Below are 24,159 nucleotides of genomic sequence, written 5' to 3' on the forward strand. Positions count from 1 at the left end.
CATAAACAAAATCAGTGGCTTTACCACACTCAGTTTTTCGACATCTGTGAACTACTAGACAGTCATTCAATTAAAAAATAATATTAAATAAATAAAACTAATAAATAAAAAATACACACATCTTACTGATCTCTGCAGTCAGTAACATTACACATAAAGTGCAAACATAATAGCAATTGTATAAACACACACACAAACACGCCTTTAAAATTTAAAGGCGTGAAATTGGACGGTCTAGCCTTCTGATTAGCTAATCAGAAGGCTAGTTCTGATTAGCGTCACCGCTGTCTCGGTGGAGTTTATTAAACTCGGCCGTCTGCTTCTTGCTATCTAAAATATAACCAGACACTGGCGTAAATTCTCGACTGTCTCATACTTCTGTTTAATAAGTTTTCTGTTTGACGTTTAGTCAGCTGTGTGAAAACCAAGGAGGAACCCACCCGGGGGATTAATAAAGTTTTATTTTATCTAATCTAATAACTTTAATCTCAGCCAAACCGATTTACTCACGAACAAACAAAACACTGAAAAAAGCCCAACAATAACATTTTTAGGTTGTCTAAGTGACTTATATATTACGTTTAACCCGAGCAGCGAAACTCCGCGGTGATCTGAAAATGATGTGCCGGGAGTTGTGCCGTTCTCGGCCGCATCAGTAACCCTCGAGCTCCCGGCTAGCTGTCGAGCTGGTGGGTAGCAGACGCCTCTGAAAACGTCGAAGCACTTTTGCAAATATGGGATATCTTGATAAACCGAGCAGATATTTGATGTTTACACAACTACTTTCTCGCCTGAAAATATGTTAAAAGTTTATTTTGTGACCCAGAAAGATTAGTATGAGTAATTTTAAAACTTAGTAGCGGCCGCCATTGCTGGAAACTGGAGTTTGGCTGGGCCGCGCTATGAATTCTGGGATATGGTAGTAATTTGGACAGCCTTCGGCGCGTCGCTGTGACGTAATCGGTCTACAAATGCGGCCTCAGGAGGATGCAGCCCATGAATTTGGACATGTCCAGAGTATAATCGCAGCCTTTGCGGTTAGAAAATTGCACTTGATCATGTCGCGATATTATCGCAAATGCGATATATCGTTCAGCCCTAATTTGTAGGTCAGCCAATTGATTAGACAGCAGCTGATGAAGAAGGCGTGTCTGAGCTCTGGTGTGCGGTGTGATGTCACATGATTATGTAACTCTGGTCTGTGTCTCTGCAGCGAACTCGGGCTCTCTGCAGGGTCCAAACACCCCTCAGTCCAGCAGCAGCTCCCTGACCGATGCCCCCGGAGACCTGAAGCCCCCGACCCCCGCCTCCACCCCGCAGAGCCACATGGCCCCCCAGCCTGGAAACAGGTAGGGGCAGAGCTTCAGTGTTAAACACACCTGAGCAAACTGCACATGAAGAACATGAAGAAGCCACAACAGAGTGGAACTTAAAGGTTTTCGTTCGCATCACGATTGCACAGCTGCAACTGTGATGCCTCCGAATTACACATCAGGCTCAGTCTGTTGGTGCAGTAACCTCACAGGCGCCATGTTATTGGTCACATGATGTCACTAAAAAGGCTCCAGAAGGACCAGCTCAGGTGAAGCTAGCAGACAGCTAGCAGTTACAGCTGCCTCTGTTACCATCCATCTGCAGGTTTTATGCTGCGTGTGGAGGTAATGATGTGAACCCGAACACTTTCATGTGACTCTCATGTCTGTGTTTTATGTTTAGGAGCGTGGGAGGAGTCAGTGTGCAGGACCCATTCTCTGAGGGTAGCGATCCAGCCTTCCACAGCAAACGAGGCCTGGGACCCGGCGGTGCTCCCTACCAGCAGGGAGGTGGTCCAGGAGACCCTATGAGGATGCAGTATGATGCCAACAAAGACCCTTATGGAGGAGTGAGGAAGGGTGAGGAGGGAAGAACTGAGGAGGACGTGTTTGTTTGAGAACCAGGAACACTGATAACACTTTGTGTTTTCAAGAAGCAGTAATCCATGCAGTTCTACTGTATTTAGTCCACTGCTTCCCCCTGGTGGTTGAAGCTTGAACTTTCAGTCTGACTGCAGTCTGACTGCAGGAGCTGCTGCAGATTACATCACATTATCGTACATCACCACCGAGCCAGTTTCACATCAGGGTTCATAGTTTAACACATAGCTCAGGATCAGTGTGTCTTTCTGGGGTTCACAGCAGGTTTTTGATTCTGCCGTCAGGTCCGGGTCCCGGCGAGGCCTTCAGTCCCGGTCAGATGCCCAGCGGTGGAGCCATGCAGGACATGTACCACCGTGGGCCACCCTCTGGACCGCTGGCAGGGATGGGCCCCAGACCCCAGTACTCCTACAGCCCCGGCTATGAGCGCAGGTGAGATTCTGCTCAAGATTTAAAGAAGCGTTAGCCCCACACAGATGTGAGTCTGTCTGAACTCAGCCACTGTATTCCCACCAGTTAGACTAAAAAAATGTCTTTCGTGTTTCACAGGAGTCCAGTTTTTCTGAATGTATTTAAAATCTATGAATGAAAAAGTGCACATAACTGTGAGTGATTCAGTTTTGCCCTGCAGCACGTCTGCTGTTTGTACACACACAGTTTGGTTTCTTTTTGTTTGTATTAAAAAGTTTAGCCGTGTAACTGTTTATCATCATGGCACTGTCAACTCTATGAACCAATTATTAAAAATGTTTTAGAAGAAGAAATAATCTCAAAGTGCAAACAAGGCTTTAAAAAAGTCTTAGGTGACAACTTTAAACACGGGAAACCAGCTGAAGTGTCTCTACTGCAGGAGTTCACCTGTTTGTTTCCCACAGGCCGGAACATGCGATGGGCCCTGAGGGAGGCATGGCGCCCCCCGGAGGCCAGAACAGCATGGGTCCGTCTGCAAACGAAGCCAGCATGTTTCCCACCAACAGATTCCCCCACCAGAGGTGAGAGCGTGGATGTAACCAGCCCTCAATTATAGAGCTTTCATGTGATGTCATCTTTGTCATTTGTGTGACACTGTCTGTTCACGGGAGATTTGCTCCAAATATCAGATCATAGTCTAAACCCGGCCAAGTTTAAACAGTTTAACATGATTATGTGATCATTTAAGTTTCCTGTGTTGGCTCTTCAGGCACGGCCATGACGGTTATGGGCAGCAGTATCCTCACGGCATGGCCTACAGTTCCCATCAGTCCCTGTACCCTCAGCAGCAGGTAAGCGCCTCCTAAACGAGTCCCGATTGGTGTGATAAATCACGTCACTGAGGGGTCTGGGGGTACTTCAGGTCTGGATTCATTTCTGGTGTTTGTCTGCAGGGATACAAGCGTCCAATGGAGGGGATGTACCCGCCAGCGAAGCGTCACGAGGGCGAGGCGTTCGGCGTGCAGCAGTATGGCTCTCAGCAGCCCGACATGTTCCCCGTCTATGGGGGAGGAGGTGGGGGCTACATGGGCCCTGAGCGCCGGCCCATCCAGGGCCAGTACCCGTATCCTTACAGTCGCGACCGCCAGGGCCCCCCGCAGCACAGCATGATGAGCTCAGGGCCGGCGGCGGTGTCTGGGGGGTCCGGGGAAGTGCCGCAGGCCAACATGTGGCACCCCAGGACAGATATGGGCTATACGTACAGCCGGCAGGGTCAGGGACCCGCCTATCGAGGGGATGACCAGGAGAGCAGGGCTCCACAGGACGACCAGTGGGCCCCCGGTCACCCGAGCCAGCGCCAGACTCCATACCCCCCCCACTCTTCAGCCGCCAGCGCCACCTCCATTCCTCCTCTGCCCTCCAGACAGCCTCCCGCTTCTTTCCAGGCCACACCCACCATCCCCAACCACGTGACTCGCTCTCATAGCCCCTCCACATTTCCCCGGCCCATGGGGAGCTCGCTGTCACCCAACAGCGCACCCTACCTTCCCTCCATGAAGAAACCACCAGTGCTGGGAGCGCCGCAGGGACCGCTGACCTCTCAAACCGTCTCACTCATCAACAGGGAGGTCAGTTTCCCCCATGGCTCTGTGGAGGCCACGCCCCCCAAACTGAAACCACGGCGACGGCTGACCGCTAAGGACACAGGTGCGGCACACACACAGAGACACACACATCAGAGGAAGTTGTTTCTTCTTCAGGTTTTCATTCAGCCGGCAGGCAGCCGGGGTCAGCTGACACTCACTCTGTGCTGTTATTGGTCAGGAACCCCAGAGGCGTGGCGGGTGATGATGTCACTGAAGTCTGGCTTGTTAGCAGAGAGCACATGGGCATTGGACACCATCAACATCCTGCTGTACGATGACAGCACCGTCGGCTCCTTTAGCCTCCCGCAGGTCAGAGCCTCATCTTCCTCACTGCTCATCGTCCGTGTGTCTGATGTCTGTCAGTCTGACCTTTCTCCTCTTCCTCCTGCAGCTGCCGGGCTTCCTGGAGCTCATTGTGGAGTTTTACCGCCGCTGCCTGATCCAGATCTTCGGCATCCTCAAGGAATATGAAGTGGGAACTGTGAGGCAGGGTTCCCTGCTGGGGCCCCTCCCTGAGGAGGAGGTGACAGAGGAGCTGCTAGCCACTGCGTCAGAATCCAACGGCCAGACAGCGTTGGAGCAGAAGATTCAGAGGTGGTCAGCTGAGCAGGCGGAGGACATGCCGCCACCGCTGCTCATGCCTTCTGAGGAGGAGGTGAAAGAACCTGTGGTCAAAGAAGAAGCACAGGTGAAGGAGGAGGAGCACATGGAGGAAGCAGAGGCCCGCCTCCAGCAGGCCAGCAAGTACGACAAGCTGCCAATCAGGGTTGAGACCGGCGATGGGTGGGAGGAGGTGGAGGAGCGCTGGGCCAAGTTGAACCGACCCAATGGCTTCATCAGCGGCCTCCTCCACTGGAAGGCCGGAGGAGGAGACTCCACCACTCACATCCTGACACACTTCGAGTCCCGCACAGGAGACTTTGTCCCTCTGCACCCACCCGAGTGGGAAGAGAATGCAGAGGGACAAGAGGGTGAAACAGGCAAGGAAGAGCTGGGCGGAGGAGAAGAGCAAAACCAGCCAGACGGAGGAGAAGGTAAGACCTGAAGAGAGGAGATATGGACATTTATCAATATTATCACCAATAAAATGATTCAAGTGATTATTGATTGTCAGACTTTAAAGGAAACTTTTTATCACCTTAATCCTGAAACTGTGCATCCTCTAACTTTCTTACATTTTGCAATTTTACATCTACAATAAATAAAAAATACATAAAATTATATAATTTAGTGACGGAGGAATAAAGTTACATTAAATACAAATTTTACATTTCTAAAAAATTTTATGTCACAGTATTTAAATTTTTTTAATTTTTCTTTAATTGCAAAATTTTAGTACTTAACATCATGAAGTTATGACTTGTTTCTCAATTTTAATTTGATGGAACATTATGTTTTGACATTTATAAATTTACATTTTTTGCAATTTAAAAAAAAAATTCAATTAATTTTTAAAAATCTACAATTTGTTCCACCACTAGGTGTCTCTGTTGCCCCTTTAATCTCACTCTGCTCTCTTTGTCCGCTCAGAGGTCAGAGGTCAGGATTCACAAGCTCAGAGTCCCATCAGCCAGCTGGAGGATGAGCCTCGCTGCTGGGATGAGGCCCCGCTGTCCACCGCTGAGCCGTGGCAGGACGCGCTGGCCAAACGCTGCGTCTGCATCTCCAACATCGTGCGCGGCCTCTCCTTTGTGCCCGGGAACGACGCCATGCTATCACGGCATCCTGGGCTGGTGCTGATCCTGGGCCGGCTTGTGCTGCTGCACCACCGCCACCCCCGCAGGAAACGGACTCCGCCCACCTACCAGCGGGAGGAGGAGCAAGGTCTGGCATGCAGCCGGGACGAGTGGTGGTGGGACTGCCTGGCGGCGCTTAGGGAGAACACACTGGTGACGCTGGCCAACATCTCGGGCCAGCTGGATCTGTCGCTGTACCCAGAGAGCATCTGCCTGCCTATCCTGGACGGGCTACTGCACTGGATCGTGTGCCCATCTGCCGAGGCGCAGGACCCGTTCTCCACGATGGGCGGCTTCTCGTCACTCACGCCACAGAGACTCGTGTTGGAGTGTTTGTGCAAGCTGAGCATTAAGGACTGCAACGTGGACCTGCTGCTCGCCACGCCGCCCTTTATTCGCCAGCAGAAGCTCTTCTCCACACTGGTGCGTTTGGTGGGCGAAAGGAAGAGTCAGGTGTGCCGGGAGATGGCAGTGGCTGTGCTGTCCAACCTTGCGCAGGGCGACCCCACGGCGGCAAGGGCGGTTGCCCAACAAAAAGGCAGTGTGGGCACACTCATTGGCTTCCTGGAGGACTGTGTGGCCATGGCCCAGTACCAGCAGAACCCGCACAGCCTGCTGCACACTGCTGTGCCGCCAGAGCCGCCCAGCATCAACATGATGTGCCGCGCCGCCAAAGCATTGCTGGCCATGGCACGGGTAGAGGAGAACCGGACGGAGTTTGTTCTATATGAGAGCCGGCTGCTCGACATCTCACTGTCATCCGCACTCAACTCCTCTGTGGCGGCCATCATGTGTGAAGTACTGTTTAAAATCGGCCACTCATGACACAAACACCACCACGGAGCGTGCTCAGTAGCACTGTAAGCAGCTCCGCCCGTGTGACAAACTGGCTCCTATTATATTTTTATTTAAGAACAGAAAAGAAATGTTTTTACATACAAATGAATATATATAGAATCTATAAAGCTCCGACTCCATCTGCAAATGTTTGTTTGGAATTTTTAAGTAATTTTAATACAAAATATTTAATACTTGTATTTTTAATTTTCTAATTGTTTCGTCGGTTTCTTGTTTCGTTTGAACCAAAGTGTGACGGTGGCTCGGGTTCCGGCTCTCTTCAATGTTTTTTTTTTAAACATTTGTGGTTGTTCCTTTCTGTTTGCAAGGCTGTTTGGGGGGGCGGGGTTATTTAAATAGTGTTGTAGTTAGGTCTTTTTTGTTTTTTCTCACGTGGTATGACAGAGGAAATACTGATGTTCAGTCACGTACTTTGTTCTGGTGCAATATGTTTGCTTGGGCGTTTTTTTTTAATGTGAATTATTTGACCATCTGCCGTTTGACCATCAGTATTTTTGCCGAACCACAGCAGTATCAGCCAATGGGTTTTTAAGAACTTTGTTTTGTCCACCAATCAGATCCCTCCACCGTCATCCTCCTCCTGTAAATAGTTGATGTGCATTGAGCTCCAGAAGATGGCGTCCCGACTCTCTATGAATTTATAATCACAACTCTGAACATTCGAGTTTCTGTATTTAAGGACAAAAAAACTCATCTTCAGGATGTTTCATGGGGTCTGATCTGACAGGGTGTGTTTGATTTGAGAGACTGTATGTACAGGAGGTACGGGGGTCAGTTGGGGCAGGGCAGGCAGAACTGTACTTATATCATGTTGCTGACATCAAAACAGTTATAAGAAATGTAAAGAGAGAGGAAAAAAAGAAAATCTCTACATCCAGAACGTCTCCTGTTTGATTTGACAGATGCTGTTTCTTCAGTATGAGATCTTTATATGTTCCACGACATGTTAAAGAATAAATGTACATGAACTCTGGTTGAGCACTGTGAGCGCAGCTCTGAGCTTGTTTACTTTGGCCTTAATTTGGTGCTGACTTTCATGTAGGACCTAAAAGAACCACATTACACCAGTACATCTGATAGATTTTAGTTTGTTGAACAAGGAGCCACAAAAGTTAGCTGTGGAGTTCCCCTTGGCTCTGTGCTGGGACCTCTACTTTTATTAGAAAAACAGATATCCATGGCTACGCAGACGTTATAAATTCATACAGCAGCTGAGAATGCAGCATGTACAAACTGTATACTGGAGTACCAGCATGACGAAGAAACAGATAACTTGGATGTGATGAAGCTGCTGCTGTCAGATACATGCTGTGTATGCTAAGCTAACCTTAGCGTGCTGATTGACGCTGTCAACATCCTGAGTACTTTGAATAGAAATTAGTTGAGGCATCAGAGCGATACATAAAGAAAAAGGTGCAAAGAGCACATTTCATTAGTGATTTCTGTTGTAAAAGAATAACTGCCTGCAGCTGCTCAATATTAACTGCATTTATCTTTTCCTTAAATATTTCAACTCCACTGAACGTTTTCTCAACCTCTTATTCCTGATTTTGATCCTTTCACACAGTATTTTCAGAAATGTTCTACCTTCTTTACATTCATCTCACAGCTTTGAACACTGCCAGCAGCAAAAAAAACACAAAGAAAGCAGCAACTCAGAATGAAATTATAGAATCACATTCAGAGAAAAATATCATTTCCATGGTCTTTACTAGAACTGCTTCCATCGGTGGGGAAAACTAATCAGAACTCAGTCTGTTCGTCTTACAGCTGATCCATTATCGACAAGCTGGAACCAAATTAGAACCAAACTGGGATCAAAGTGGTTCGTAGGTTCATTCGGCTCCTCCACTGCTTCCAGAAAAAAACAAAAAGCTGCCAAGTGTCTGAGAAACGCCGGCGTACACGTTCGATTTCACCCCACTGATGATTTGAGTCACTTCGACTTGAAGACTGCATCCCAGTCCAGAGGTTCAGATCCAGCTATGTCGCTCTTTGGGATGGACGGGAAGAAGGACTGCATCTTCTGTCTGAACTCTGGGAGCTGAAACATTATACCAACAAAAAAGAAAAAACAGATAAAGACAAGAATGAGAACTTTTCATATTCTTTCAGTAAATTGAATATTTGATAACATTAAAATGTGCAATTATTTTATTTTTCTAAATAATTTAATTTTACAACTTGATTTTTCTTTATTAAGAAAGTTTTAATTAGTTTAGTTTTACGAAGTCTAACTTTCTCATCTACATCAACTACTCTCTCTTTAGACCTTTTTTTTTACTTTAACAACTAAAATTCGTTCTCAGAATTTTAGTTCAACACTTTCTTCTGAAAATGTTTCAAACATTATGTCCAAATTGTAATTTTATTGGTAGGATTGTAGAAATTATTCATAAATAAATTGCCTTTATTTCACAAAATTTATTTTTCTTCCTCTCAGAGACTATAATCCTTAAAGAAAAGTTCAGGTAAAGAGGTGATAAAATCCTGACTGAATAAAGCTCATTATTTATGAAATAAACATAAAAGTCAGCACTGAGCCATTTGCAGGTACATACGCTGTGAACGCCGAGGACTTTCCACACGCTGAAGCCGAGCAGGCCTACTCCACACCAGGCGAACAGCGAGCCCCACCCCAGAGCTCTGAGGGCCAGAGATGCGCCGCTCTCCGGGACTGCCGCCGTCGCTGTGACGCCCTGAACAGGAAACAAGCAGGGAAAAAATCTGACATCAGGTTTTACAGCTGCATTTGGTCTTACGGGAATTCTCCAAAAGTTGATTCTGTTCATCTGGACGTAGCGTTTTCAGTGGGAGAAACGTTTCCCCGTTTCTTACGGGAATTATTTCTCCCAGAAGCTGTGAAATTACTTTTACAGCCAAAAACATGAGGGAATTCAACAAATAGCTGAAACGGACGTTAAAGTGTCAGCTGCATGTCCGGTTGGTGGAGCAGAGTGAGGTCATCCTCTCTGTCACATGATGGAGGAATCTGAACTGTGCTGAACCAAACTGGAACAATTCCAACAAACATGAACCCCTTCCAGCAGCTCACAGATAAATATCACAGAATCACAGAAATGTTTTTGCAGCATGTCCTGGACTGCATCAGCTCTCGGTCTGTGCCGTCCCTCCACATCACTTCCTGCTGCATCCTGAAGCCCGGTTCGATCACATGTGGTCCGAGCGTGGCAATCTCTCTCGTTTTAACGCATCAGCTCCCGGTGCTCCCTCTCGCCGAGCTCATCCGCTTCACACCTCATGATGATCGCTTGGACGGCTCCAGCTCTAAAAGAAAAACATCTCTGTAGCTCCTCGAGGCTAACTGGCCTAGCAGTAGGAGTGGCAGCACGATCTCCTCGTTAAGCTTCTCTGGGGCCAAGAGTGCAATGTAAAGCAAAAAAAAAAACTATAGTAGATCTGTAAAACCTGTCTTTATAGAAAAATAAGTAACTTTCACCCTCAGAGTGAGCAAAAAAAATCCAAGAGCTGCTGCTGAAGGTCGCCAATCAGACAAACCTGAAGGGTTCTCGAAAACTAACTTCAGCTCTTCACTCAGGTGTTTTGGTGACTCATGGCTAACAGGTGCTTGAAGCTCTGAGTGACATCAGGTTAACTTCTTCAGTGTGAAAATGACCCATACAATCGCCATGAACTGCAATAGTGTTACACCTTTATCTCGTTTTAATGGATGCTCCAGTGCTCGGGTTCTCCAATTCTTCAACAGTTTGGTGCTGGTGGCCATTATTTCCTCAGAAGGAAATCTGAGGAAAAAATAAAAGCTCATCTGTGCAAGATGTTCTCTACACACCTCCATCACCTCCCTGAAGGATTTACAACCTCCATGTTTGAGGACAGGAAGCACAGCTGACGTCTTTCCTTTTCAGCTGAAACGGAGTAAAAGCTGCACTTTAATGACCTCAACCCTCTAATCAGATTTTACATTTCCTAACTGAAGCTCAGCCTGAGGCTTCGATTCAGAGACGACCACAAAGACGAGTCTGTGACTGAAATAGATCCGTCTGTGCTTCCACGCCAAATTTATCTCACATGTGCGTCAGCATTAATCGGATCCCGCCAGTCGCCAATAACTCAAACAGCTGTGGCCGCCACGCGCCAGGACTTCACGGAAAGTCTATTTTCAGGTCGAGATGAGTCAGGAGGGAAGGCGGACGTCATCGCAGATGTGCGGACAGCCATCGATTGTCTTCAGGAGGCTGAGGCCGTAAACAAGCTGCTGTTAGCATCGGTAGCTTCTCACGCAAGCACCGCTGAAACCTCCGAATGGATGGGAAAAGGACCGGAAGTAGTGTGTGCCATCCATCAGATCCTCAGTCCAGCTACATTTTCAAGTTAAAATATCCACAATTTTTAAGTTTCCAAAGACTGATGATTAGCCTCAGCTCAATAAAATTATAAATACTGCCGGCGCTGCCTCCAAGTAGACACACCTACGGCATTAATTTCAAAATCCTGCATCATCGTATCGCATTCACAACATTTTAGGGAAACTTGACGTCTGACCTTGAGGTCGATGTCGAGGTCACTGAGATTTGAAATTTAGTAGGTAACAATTTGAAGAATCTACGTCGCCTCGTTTTTCACAAACTTTGGTGTCCACGCCGCCCGCCCGCCGGGTGACAACGTTACTCCTTCTACCTTTTAACAAGTGAAAAATATGGAGATTCTCTGTGAGGTTCTGCAGTTAGAACGTTTTCCTGCTGTTTCTCAGAGGATTTATAGATGTTTATTAGTGATGACAATCTACAAATGTGTGCTTCATGAATGAGTTTCTGACTGAGTTATGATTCTGAGAGAGAAACAAACACCTGCACTGTGAGCTCAGGTTAAGTTTACCTTGTTGAACCACTCCGGGCTTTTCTTCTTGGCGAGCGCCAATGTGGAGCCGAATCCTGCGATCATCCCTGCGGACGCCACCGTAGTCAGAAATGCTGCACCTGCACACAGGAAGTGATCTCACTCAGGTGAGAAATCGCCACAAGTTCACAACCACTCCATTAAAGCAGACACAGGACATGCTTCTACATGTAGCTTCTCAAATGTAAACAGCAAAAAACCTTTAGGAGGAAGAGTTAGAGTGGCTAACAGGTGCCACTCTGAAGTTTCACCTTACAGTCTGAATCTTTTTGCACAGCTGCTGATGTACAGGGTGGGTCATTTATATGGATACATCGTAATAAAATGGGAATGGTTGGTGATATTAAAGTCCTGTTTGTGGCACATTAGTATATGTGAGGGGGCAAACTCCTCAAGATGGGTGGTGACCATGGTGGCCATTTGGAAGTCGGCCACCTTGGATACAACTTTTGTTTTTTTCAATAGGAAGAGGGCCATGTGACACATCAAACTTATTGGTAATGTCACAAGAAAAACAATGGTGTGCTTGGTTTCAACATAACTTTATTCTTTCATGAGTTATTTACAAGTTTCTGACCACTTATAAAATGTGTTCAATGTGCTGCCCATTGTGTTGGATTGTCAGTGCAACCCTCTTCTCCCACTCTTCACACACTGATAGCAACACCGCAGGAGAAATGCCAGCACAGCCATCCAGTATCCGTAGTTTCAGGTGCTGCACATCTCGTATCTTCACACCATAGACAATTGCCTTCAGATGACCCCAAAGATAAAAGTCTAAGGGGGTCAGATCGGGAGACCTTGGGGGCCATTCAACTGGCTCACGACGACCAATCCACTTTCCAGGAAACCGTTCATCTAGGAATGCTCGGACCTGGCACCCATAATGTGGTGGTGCACCATCTTGCTGGAAAAACTCAGGGAACGTGCCAGCTTCAGTGCATAAAGAGGGAAAAACATCATCATGTAGCAATTTCAAATATCCAGTGGCCTTGAGGTTTCTATTGATGAAGAATGGACCCACTATTGTTGTACCCCATATACCACACCAAACCATCACTTTTGCTGTTCCAACAGTCTTGGAGGGATCCATCCAATGTGGGTTAGTGTCAGACCAATAGTGGTGGTTTTGTTTGTTAACTTCACCATTCACATAAAAGTTTGCCTCATCACTGAACAAAATCTTCTGCGTGAACTGAGGGTCCGGTTCCAATTTTTGTTTTGCCCATTCTGCAAATTCTGTGCACCGATCTGGGTCATCCTCGCTGAGATGCTGCAGTAGATGGAGTTTGTAAGGGTGCCATTTGTGAGTAGCTAATATCTGCCAAAGGGATTTTCGACTAATGCTACTCTCCAGTGACATGCGGCGAGTGCTACGCTGTGGGCTCTTGCTGAGTGAAGCTAACTGTAGCATGGGAGATGGGTGGTCTCGTAGGGTGTCTTGCATTGAAATCTGCTGCAATGACTCGGTTACTGCGTTCACCAGATATCAACACAATTTCGATCTGCTCCTCACGTGTTAACCTCTTCGACATGTCAATGGCTGTGAACAAAGAAAAACTTGTAAATAACTCATGAAAGAATAAAGTTACGTTGAAACCAAGCACACCATTGTTTTTCTTGTGACATTACCAATAAGTTTGATGTGTCACATGGCCCTCTTCCTATTGAAAAAACAAAAGTTGTATCCAAGATGGCCGACTTCTAAATGGCCACCATGGTCACCACCCATCTTGAGGAGTTTGCCCCCTCACATATACTAATGTGCCACAAACAGGACTTTAATATCACCAACCATTCCCATGTTATTACGGTGTATCCATATAAATGGCCCACCTTGTATTTCCGAAATCACAAGAACCTTAAATAGAACAGAGTTTGAATCGTGTTGGGTCTGTGTTTCCACAAACCCCGCTAATTCTAGACTTATTCATCATGAAGAAAACAAGACAGTCGATCGATCGATTATTTGCGCAAGGGAGGCTGTGTCCACCACGAAAATGACCCCCAGATCTGACCTCCTCCTGCTACCTTTTATTGAGAGACCGTTCACACAAAACACGTCAGAACAAAGCCACGCCCACATGGTCCTAAGACAAGGCATTTGTATGCATATGTGTGTGAACTTCTGTAAGAATGTGTGTGTGTGCGTGCGTGTGCGTGTGTGTGTGTGTGTTATGTGAGAATGTGTGTGTGTCAGACCTCCTGCTGACCAAAGGGTCGTAAACCCAGGAAGCCTACATCAAAAGAAACAGATCTTTCAGATAGGATGTATCTACAATTAAACTTTCCCCAGCACAGAGTGGTTGGAGAGGTGGTCAGGATCAAAGGAATGGCTTTGATCCTACTGCTTGAACTAAGACTGTAAAAATTTAAGAAACACAATGGCAACATTCAACAATTAGACTTAATAAATCGAGTCTGGTGGAAACACAGAGGCTTAATGTGTAGACCTGAGATGTGAGATGTGAGATGACCGAGGTTCCATTTCAGTGTCAGTGTTCTGAACTGTAAAAAGGAGCTTTGGCAGGTTTACTTAAATAAATGAAAAATTTAAAATAACTGTCAAGGGAGCTTGCAAAGAAAAGCGTCTGGACTTCTTTAAGTTGCTTGAAGACGTTTCACCTCTCATCCGAGAAGCTTCTTCAGTTCTAAGGTCAAATGGTGGAGAGTCCCAGATATAAACCTAGTGGGAGTATCCCCCCACAGAGGGACAAAAGGACCCCCTGATGATCCTCTAATCGCCTGAGCCAAGGTGTGAAACTGGGTGTGGGTCCCAATCAGCCAGAGTTTCGGGTGAGATCATTGTGAAACCTGGCCCCACCTTATCATGTCACCTATTGTAGCCAACCATTACATGGAGGAAGTGGAAAGGAAGGCTCTTGGCTCTTTCAAAGGAAGAGTACCCAGCCACTGGTACAGATATGTGGACGACACCTGGGTCAAAATCAAGACACAAGAAATGGAATCCTTCACTGCGCACATTAACGCTGTGGATAAAAACATCAAGTTCACCAGGGAAGACACAAAGGACAACTGTTTGCCTTTCCTGGACTGCGCCGTGCACATTGAAGAGAACGGCAACCTCAACATCGAAGTTTACCAGAAGCCCACACACACGGACCAGTACCTCCTCTTTGACTCCCATCACCCTTTGGAACACAAACTTGGAGTAATTAGGACCCTACACCACCGGGCAGAACATGTTCCCTCTAAGCCTGAAGGAAAAAAGAAGGAACACACACATGTAAAGGAAGCACTCAAAACGTGCGGCTATCCTAAATGGGCGTTCTTAAAGTCAGCAAAGAGGCACAGAAAAGAAGTCCAGACACCAGCGAGGGAGGATAAGAAAGACAGACGCAACAACATTGTCATCCCCTATGTAGCCGGTGTATCAGAGAAACTCAGGAGAGTTTTCTCCAAGCATGACATCCCGGTGCATTTCAGACCCAGCAACACGCTCAGACAAAAACTGGTTCACCCGAAAGACAAAACGCCAAAACACAGACTTAACAATGTGGTGTATGCTGTACAGTGCAGCGAGGAATGCTCAGACCTCTACATTGGAGAGACCCAACAGCCACTTCACAAGCGCATGGCACAACACAGAAGAGCCACCTCCACAGGACAAGACTCAGCAGTCCATCTGCATCTTAAGGATAAAGGACACTCTTTCGAGGATGCCAATGTTCACATTTTGGACAGAGAGGACAGATGGTTTGAAAGAGGAGTGAAAGAAGCCATCTATGTCCACTGTGAGCGACCATCTTTGAACAGAGGCGGTGGTTTACGACACCAACTCTCTGCCATCTATAATCCAGTTTTGAGATCCCTTCCCAGACGCCTTAACGCCCACTCACATCCTGGGCCATCTGATCTCAGGAATTCGCATGATAAGGTGGGGCCAGGTTTCACAATGAACACACCCGAAACTCTGGCTGATTGGGACCCACACCCAGTTTCACACCTTGGCTCAGGCGATTAGAGGATCATCAGGGGGTCCTTTTGTCCCTCTGTGGGGGGTCACTCCCACTAGGTTTATATCTGGGACTCTCCACCATTTGACCTTAGAACTGAAGAAGCTTCTCGGCTGAGAGGTGAAACGTCTTCAAGTAACTTCTTTAAGTTACTTGAAGACGTTTCACCTCTCATCCGAGAAGCTTCTTCAGTCCAGACGCCTTTCTTTACAAGCTCCTTTGACTACGATGACCTGGATGACTGAGAACCTTCACAGACTTAAAATAACTGTTTGTTCCAAAGAAAATTCATTAAACAGCCTGAGTAAAATAACTTTATAACATTTCTCAAATGCTCCTTTATAAAGACAACCCTTAAAATGCAATAGTTCTGAACTGAGTCTGGCGTCGTCTAGAAAAAGATATTATTTGCAGGAACACACGAGTCTCTGTCCTCGATGCTGGCGTTCCTGAAAACTGATGTTTTTTGAATGAGGTCTGGTGGCTTGCTGTGAATTCAAAACAACGACAACAATCCCTATCACATTTGTTCTGTGCAGAACTCTCAAAGCAAGTTCTTTATTTCTACAATTTTTAATTACAAGTACTAAAACACCAAAACTCGTGATACCCGAAGTTACTTTTCGATTAGACATTAAAATAATTTGACTTGAATTTGAGAACAAGTGTCTGATCTGCTGAAAGGGACTGAAGACGAAAATAATTTAGTAACTACATCAGAAATAACCAATCAACTCGACTTTTTTGTTTAGCGGAACTGAGCAGAAAACATTTAAGCTTCAGGAAAAAATGCTTTATCTTGTGTTTCTATGCGGCGGAATCCTTTAACAGCGAATCAAATCTGAAAATGTCCGATTTTTCAGCGGCGTCTGGCGCAGCAGCTCGACATTGTCGTGGCCTCGAACAGAAAAACATACAGCAGAAACCTACGAACACCTCCTGCCAGCGTGGACAGCAGTCCGGTCAGGTGACCCCCTCAGGTACCTTTTAACACCTGCAGTTTGGCCTCTTCATCTCGTTCTGCTCCCGCGGTCACATCCAGGTCTTCCTCAGCTGTCATGTTGCTTCGGTCCGTTTCCGTAAAACGTCCGAGCAGAAACAAAGCAGCTAGGAACACAAGTGTGTTTATGTTAAAGGAGAACACAGAATAAACTTAAATGTACAAATAGTACAACAGCTTTATTTTATGATTTTTTAGTTTGTTTGTTTTTTTTTCACAGAGCAAAGAACCACAGAGACGGAATCCCGAACCAAAGATCGTCTATTTTTAAAAAAGATTCGATGTCGGGCTCATACAGGAAGTCTCACTCCCAAACATTTTAAAGGACACAAAAAGGAATCTGTAGTCCGGATATGATTCTGATACAGCGACCACAATCCTGAGACTGTGCAACACCTCTTCTGGATCTGTTCATACGCTAGAACATTTTGGAAAGACTTCAGTAGATTCATTGCTGGACATCTCTATAAAGACTTTACTGTGAAATGAGAAAATGTTGTATTTTGTTTCTTTTGAAGGCAAAAAAAGAAGATGTTTACTTTATAATAAACTTGTTAGTTATCTTAGCTAAATTTTATTTTCACAAATGCAAATACAGTAACAAGAAGCCTAATTTTAAACATTACTATAATGATGTTTTATGTTACATAAAATTGATTAGTGGATCACTTAACAAAAAGGCTATGAAAACTATTACTATTTGTAGTAATTACCAATTATTTGAATGTTTGTAATTCTTTGTATTACACCCCCTGGTATATGTTAATTTTGTTCTGGTTGTACACATGTTCTGTATACTATTTCTTAATAAAGTTTAATATTTAAAAGAAAATGTGCACGTTAGCATATGCTACTTCCGGTGCGGAAACTCCTGTGGGGAGCTTTGTTTCCGGTGTCCTATTCGTGCCCTGTTTACGGTCCAAAACAAGTTAAGCAAATGAATGAATCAAGCGGCAATTTACATTTCTATAGATGTCTCGGGCATTTACCCAATATATCTGTAAATGATGTTCATCGACTTGTCGATATTTTCCCCCCGCGCCTCAGAGCAAAAGAGAAAAGGGATTCAAATGTTATATTTCTCAGCTGTCCCTCGTTTATCACGGGTGTTATGTTCTAAAAATAACCAGCGATAGGTGAAATCAAGTAGCCAATTTTATTTTTTGTGGTGCAAAACGTTTCGTCCTTATCGTGAGCATACAGTACTGCACTTCAGAGTCACACTGCTAGCGATCGATGCAGCGATTCTGTACTGTACAGGAGAGACGTCACGGAGGAGATTGTCTGCAGCAATCGGGACGCAGGACACAATGTGATGTAAAAAAAAAAAAAAAGCATGCAAACTTGCACTGAAAATTCTGCGAAACAGTGAGGTGAAAGGTGAACCGCGTTATAGCGGGGGACCGCTGTAATTTTGAAGGTAAGTCACAAAATACCCTTTGTAAATACTAATGTATAGAAACCGTTACCAGCAATCATTCATTTTTTGTGTGGCTTCTTTTCACGGTTTGTTAACATGCTGTGTAGGTGTGTACTTGACTAGCTGATCTCGACATAACGGGAAACATCTGGTTTGACTATTCTTCACCTGTAGTTTGAATGCTGAACATTTGCCTGTTTAAATCATAAGACCAGTCACTATACAGAGATGTGCTTCTGAATGTGGACGATGTGTCTTCTGCATGTAGTGATGCAGTTCTGCTTGTGTTGAGTGATGTAAACAACTGATCGATCTAAATGCTTTAAACGTTAAAATTGATCATTAGATATTTTATGACACAACACTGGTGAGTGTTCCCACCTTCTGCTCTTTGTAACTTAACACGATCTTTCCGTTTTCAAATTTTTTTGAACATGATTTTGGAGTATATCTTCGCAGTAGCGATTGACCGCAAAGTAAAGCTACCGGAAATGTACAACCCCACATCCGGTCTCAAACCAGGAAGTTAGCATTTTCTCGTGCACAGGGTCTATTAAGCGACCACTTTCAGTTACTTTCAGAAATCGCGAACCCGGAAATACGAATGATACTCATAGAAACTCACCAGTCAGCGTTTAAGTAACATGAAAGACAAAGCCCAGAGAGTACAGTAGAACAATGATTAATTATTATTAATTATCGAGGGCTCGCTAAATCCTCTGCTTTGTCTGTGAGGTGAACCTCCTCCGTGTTTATTCTCCTGTCAGAGTGGATCACCACCTCAGTGGAGGATCTGTGCAGCTCTGCGGAGGATCGGGATGCTCTCCATGTCCTCCTCCTCCTCCTGCTGCTGCTCCTCTTCCTCCTCCTCCTCGCAGACTCAGACCATTCAACACCCTGGATCCTCTCCCGTCCTCAGACCCGGACCCGCGTCCTTAACCCGGGATTTAAACCTGGACTGCAGCCTGTGAGGGGCAGATCAGGGTGCGAGGCGGGGGAGCTGGGGGAGCTTCTTGGACGTGGATCCAGCGCGCGTGCGTCTGACCACGAGTTCGTGTTTGTTTATAAAATAACGCGAAACAAAAAACGTGTTTCTCCTTTTAAGATGACGGATCCGTTGTCTTTTTTCCGACTCCTTATTAAAAGATTCACGCGGAGACCCTGAACGCGGCACCGGCAGCGCGCGTACACCTCCGGTTTATGTTTCAGTCTTTTGTACCTGCGCGCTCACCTGTGTGGACGCATGTCTCAGATCCAGCACGCGGCTCTGGACCAGCAGGGCCGGTACAACCAGATCTGCACCCGTGGCGGCAGCTGCCCGCCCCCCGCAGACGGTTCCGAGCCGGCCCACTGCCCCGGCCACAGGAGCCGGAGTCCCCGCAAGAAGTGGCAGGTGTTCCCAGGCAGGAACAGGTTCTACTGCGACGGCAGGATCATGATGGCCCGGCAGACCGGGGTCTTCTACCTGACCCTGGTCCTCATCCTGCTCACCTGCGGCCTCTTCTTTACCTTTGAGTGAGTAACAGCAGCTTATAGTCTAACGTGTAAAGGTTTGAAGGTGACCTTTGACCCCAGCTGAAGGCCCCTGTGAGGTCACAGAAATAAAAAGGCCCTAAAATAAAACTTCAAATATCCGGTTAAGAGTTTCAGGGAGGATTATATTTTGTTCCTGAATGACTAAAAAGAACTAAAATAAACAGATCAGAGTCATCAATCTGGGATTAAATTCACATTTTCTAAGTTAATTTCAGCACTTCCTAATAATTTTAATAATTTAATGTTCTGTTTTCAATAATTTCACCAAAGTAGTTCGGAAAGATTAAAGTCTAATGTATCGTTGTGGGAGGAATGTTCTTTTATTTTGAAGCCATCATTCTGGTGCTTTTATTTTGGAGTTTTTGTCCAGCTTGGTGAAGAAGAGCAGCAGTTTTGTCTCTGAGCTCAGGTGTGTTTACCTAGATCAGGCTGAAGTCATCTTCAGTTTCTTCCTGATGTTAGAACTCATGAAAGCTAAAAGGAGACACCGAATCCTACTGACTGTTAATCTGAAAACACTGAAAAGGGCTTTGAGTCTTTCACTCTTTGACTCTTTGATGCTTTGGGTCTTTGCCCTGTGTGTCTGATTTTGTTGGGTTTTGTGTAAAAACAGTGAACAGTTTCAGGTTCAGCTTCAGCTCATAATAAATTATTTTTTAGTAGAAAATGAGAGTCAAACTAAATGAAGCGGTGCTGTAATAAATCCTCCTTCAGGTTAGTTCCTTGGTTCATGCAGAGCTAATTATCCCGGGTTTTACCTCCGACCTGATTTAATAACAGTGTGAATAAAAAAGAAAAGAAAGTAGCCCTCAGGGACGTCTGGAGGGTTAATTTTATTTTATTTTTCTTCCTCCCACATTCCTCTTGGTGACTTCCCTTCAACAGCATCCCCGTGCTTCCCGTTTCCACGGTAACTGTCTCCTGCAGCTCATGTCACTACGGTAACAGCAGGAGATGGAATGGGGGTGGGAGGTGGGGGGGTTGTAAACCTGAGACGTCTCTGACGCCTCCGCCAAAGACTCAAAGTACCAGCGAAGAAAGAAAAAGCTTGGTGAGAGTAACATGAATTAAAAAACATATAAACCTAAAGAAGTCTGCAAACCAGATTCAAGGCTGATAGGCAGTATAGATACGCATGCACTGATACCTTACCATATAAAGTACACCGAGACTAAATTTCCTAAATGATCTGAAATGTAAAAAGTGAAGAAAAAAACAAATTATTTTTGGGGCTCTTCTACAGGGAGTGCAGAATTATTAGGCAAATGAGTATTTTGTCCACATCATCCTCTTCATGCATGTTGTCTTACTCCAAGCTGTATAGGCTCGAAAGCCTACTACCAATTAAGCATATTAGGTGATGTGCATCTCTGTAATGAGAAGGGGTGTGGTCTAATGACATCAACACCCTATATCAGGTGTGCATAATTATTAGGCAACATCCTTTCCTTTGGCAAAAAGAAGGACTTGACAGGCTCAGAAAAGTCAAAAATAGTGAGATCTCTTGCAGAGGGATGCAGCAGTCTCAAAATTGCAAAGCTTCTGAAGCGTGATCATCGAACAATCAAGCGTTTCATTCAAAATAGTCAACAGGGTCGCAAGAAGCGTGTGGAAAAACCAAGGCGCCACATAACTGCCCATGAACTGAGAAAAGTCAAGCGTGCAGCTGCCAAGATGCCACTTGCCACCAGTTTGGCCATATTTCAGAGCTGCAACATCACTGGAGTGCCCAAAAGCACAAGGTGTGCAATACTCAGAGACATGGCCAAGGTAAGAAAGGCTGAAAGACGACCACCACTGAACAAGACACACAAGCTGAAACGTCAAGACTGGGCCAAGAAATATCTCAAGACTGGTTTTTCTAAGGTTTTATGGACTGATGAAATGAGAGTGAGTCTTGATGGGCCAGATGGATGGGCCCGTGGCTGGATTGGTAAAGGGCAGAGAGCTCCAGTCCGACTCAGACGCCAGCAAGGTGGAGGTGGAGTACTGGTTTGGGCTGGTATCATCAGAGATGAGCTTGTGAGGCCTTTTCGGGTTGAGGATGGAGTCAAGCTCAACTCCCAGTCCTACTGCCAGTTTCTGGAAGACACCTTCTTCAAGCAGTGGTACAGGAAGAAGTCTGCATCCTTCAAGAAAAACATGATTTTCATGCAGGACAATGCTCCATCACACGCGTCCAAGTACTCCACAGCGTGGCTGGCAAGAAAGGGTATAAAAGAAGAAAAACTAATGACATGGCCTCCTTGTTCACCTGATCTGAACCCCATTGAGAACCTGTGGTCCATCATCAAATGTGAGATTTACAAGGAGGGAAAACAGTACACCTCTCTGAACAGTGTCTGGGAGGCTGTGGTTGCTGCTGCACGCAATGTTGATGGTGAACAGATCAAAACACTGACAGAATCCATGGATGGCAGGCTTTTGAGTGTCCTTGCAAAGAAAGGTGGCTATATTGGTCGCTGATTTGTTTTTGTTTTGTTTTTGAATGTCAGAAATGTATATTTGTGAATGTGGAGATGTTATATTGGTGTCACTGGTAAAAATAAATAATTGAAATGGGTATATATTTGTTTTTTGTTAAGTTGCCTAATAATTATGCACAGTAATAGTCACCTGCACACACAGATATCCCCCTAAAATAGCTAAAACTAAAAACTAACTAAAAACTACTTCCAAAAACATTCAGCTTTGATATTAATGAGTTTTTTGGGTTCATTGAGAACATGGTTGTTGTTCAATAATAAAATTATTCCTCAAAAATACAACTTGCCTAATAATTCTCCACTGCCTGTAGACTAGATTCTCTTTATAATCCTTTATTTTAAACATGAACCCTCAGCCCCCAGTCTGTAACCCAATGAGTAAAATATATGTAATAAATCATTCATGTCACTTTTGTTCACTGTGTTTGGTTCAGTACTAAAGTACATATACAAGTGTTAAAAATACTGCAGTAAAAGTTGAAGTACTGATTCAACTTCTTTACTCGAGTAAAAGTAAAAAGTACTGGCTCTGAAATGTACTTAGAGTAAGAAAAAAAGCAGCTCTTTGGAAGGCGTTTCTGTTTTTGGAAAAAGCTAACAGCTTTGTGTTATAATAATGTACTAATAAAATAGTATCAGTAGATGGGAATACAAACTTTACTTTAACTTGTGATGCTAATTACACTCAGCTTAAATCTGCAGAAAAGAAAAGTAAAATAGAGATATTTATGTTTTCTAGTGCCTCCACTGTAGAGGGGGACTTTACCTCTAAACAGGAAAATGTGTACATTCATGGGTTAAAGTGGATTCAGCAGGTGGGGTGTGTGTGTGTGTGTGTGTGTGTGTGTGTGTGTGTGTGTGTGTGTGTGTGTGTGTGTGTGTGTGTGTGTGTGTGTGTTTTTGTAGTGTACAGGCTGTGATCACCTGACCTGCTTCTCTTTGTGGATGTACACACCAGAATTCAAACAGATGTGAGCAGATGTTTCCTGAGTTGTCCTACTCTGACAGTACACTGTTTGTACTGTCTTTATATTAGACACTATACAACCATCATCAACTGAAATTCATATGAATCTCTGCTACACTTGATATAAGCTAACTGTGACCATGAAACCATGCACCAGTCACACACTGTTCTTTACTGTAAATCCACCACAGTGCAGCAAACTAACCTGATTTTCATGCAGCCTTTAAATAACACAGTCTGCCTCAGTTTGTCACATGTCACATGTACAGATTTAAAAACACGAGGACTTACATGTGAGCTGTAAATGAGCAGTCCTTCCCTTTAAATCTAAGCGCTCTTCTTCCTCTCCTGTCCTGTCTTTCTTATCTTTCTCCATCTCTGAGTGAAGCTCTCTTTCTTTTCTCTCCCTGTAAAATACAGCAGCTGGATCTTTACCTAGCAACACACTGTGTCAGATTACCTGACACCTAAAAAAACGTTACTCCCTTTATGCTCACTCCTCTTCTGCAGCACTAGCTAGATGCTGAAGTACCGGGAACACAACTTACCTGTAGTCATTTCAAACAGAAAATTGATCCTCTGCTTTTTAATATTTACATTTTTCACCTATTTAAGAATAAATCAATCATCAGAATAATGTAGATTACATCCATGACTGATTCTAATAGTTGCAAAGTTTCCTGTTGTGCTGTGGTGTTGCAGAGTACAGGGACTGTTTGTATAAAAAAGGAAAATTAGTTTTTCCTCCAGTTCATCCTTCAGAACTTTATTCTTCTCCACCAGGAAGAAGCTTCGTCCCCAGCTGTAGAAACTCTTACATCAGTTTAGAGGAAAACTGTCTCATGGGATCCATTTTTGGGCTACAGCCCATTTCTTCTATCTCCTCACCAGCTAGCCTCAGTTAGTTAGCTTAAACTGCTAACAGACTATAACAAAAGCACCGAGTCTCTGTAGTAACTGAGAAGCTTCAGCAGAGCAGCATATGTTGTTTTTATCAATATATTTGAAACATTTATTAAACACTTTATTGGACAAAATAAGAGTATCTTTCCTCCCTTCCAGTATCACAGTGTACTGATTCATGTCATGATCCATGTCACCAGACTGTGGCCAAAACAAAATCCAGCTGATACCCACATTTACCTTCCTGAATGACCCAGAAGCCCCAATTCCACAGAGTCTGTGAAATACTAATGGCACGACCATTTTCACTCAATTTAAAAAACACCAGAAATGTGATTTAAAACCGTTTCTGTCCTCGAAGCTAAAAAACGAAGAAGAGACAGAAAAGCCTCCTGAAGTGTCCTGAAGAACTCACATTTGTTCTCATG

The 24,159-nt window shown here is 44.8% G+C and overlaps 3 protein-coding genes across 5 annotated transcripts in view; 2 read left to right on the forward strand and 1 right to left on the reverse strand.

Moving 5' to 3' along the window:
- Positions 1 to 7,537, forward strand: part of arid1b (AT-rich interactive domain 1B) — a 42,431-nt gene extending 34,894 nt beyond the window's left edge. For all 3 annotated transcript variants that reach the window (XM_085381473.1, XM_085381471.1, XM_085381472.1), the window contains 9 exons: positions 1,214 to 1,349; positions 1,717 to 1,892; positions 2,198 to 2,345; positions 2,789 to 2,905; positions 3,094 to 3,175; positions 3,278 to 4,031; positions 4,149 to 4,279; positions 4,362 to 5,004; positions 5,501 to 7,537. In XM_085381473.1, the coding sequence (XP_085237599.1) occupies positions 1,214 to 1,349; positions 1,717 to 1,892; positions 2,198 to 2,345; positions 2,789 to 2,905; positions 3,094 to 3,175; positions 3,278 to 4,031; positions 4,149 to 4,279; positions 4,362 to 5,004; positions 5,501 to 6,531 (3,218 nt within the window). In that variant the 3' untranslated portion in view covers positions 6,532 to 7,537. The remainder of the gene's footprint in view (positions 1 to 1,213; positions 1,350 to 1,716; positions 1,893 to 2,197; positions 2,346 to 2,788; positions 2,906 to 3,093; positions 3,176 to 3,277; positions 4,032 to 4,148; positions 4,280 to 4,361; positions 5,005 to 5,500) is intronic.
- A 139-nt stretch (positions 7,538 to 7,676) lies between these two features.
- Positions 7,677 to 16,540, reverse strand: tmem242 (transmembrane protein 242). The gene is made up of 4 exons (XM_085381494.1): positions 16,404 to 16,540; positions 11,422 to 11,522; positions 9,126 to 9,263; positions 7,677 to 8,608 (listed from the first exon to the last, which is right to left on the reverse strand). Exons 1-4 carry the CDS (start codon positions 16,477 to 16,479, stop codon positions 8,501 to 8,503), a joined length of 423 nt encoding a protein of 140 aa, XP_085237620.1. The 5' UTR covers positions 16,480 to 16,540; the 3' UTR covers positions 7,677 to 8,500.
- Positions 16,541 to 18,518: 1,978 nt separating this feature from the next.
- The window catches only part of zdhhc14 (zDHHC palmitoyltransferase 14), a 17,637-nt gene continuing 11,996 nt past the window's right edge, over positions 18,519 to 24,159 (forward strand). The window contains exon 1 of the mRNA XM_085381484.1: positions 18,519 to 19,354. Coding sequence (XP_085237610.1) covers positions 19,083 to 19,354 — 272 coding nt within the window. The 5' untranslated portion in view covers positions 18,519 to 19,082. The remainder of the gene's footprint in view (positions 19,355 to 24,159) is intronic.

The sequence above is a fragment of the Rhamphochromis longiceps genome, linkage group LG15 (assembly GCF_057381845.1).
Source record: "Rhamphochromis longiceps isolate RC_006_pf linkage group LG15, R_longiceps_female_GT1.1, whole genome shotgun sequence".
Taxonomy (NCBI): Eukaryota; Metazoa; Chordata; class Actinopteri; order Cichliformes; family Cichlidae; genus Rhamphochromis; species Rhamphochromis longiceps.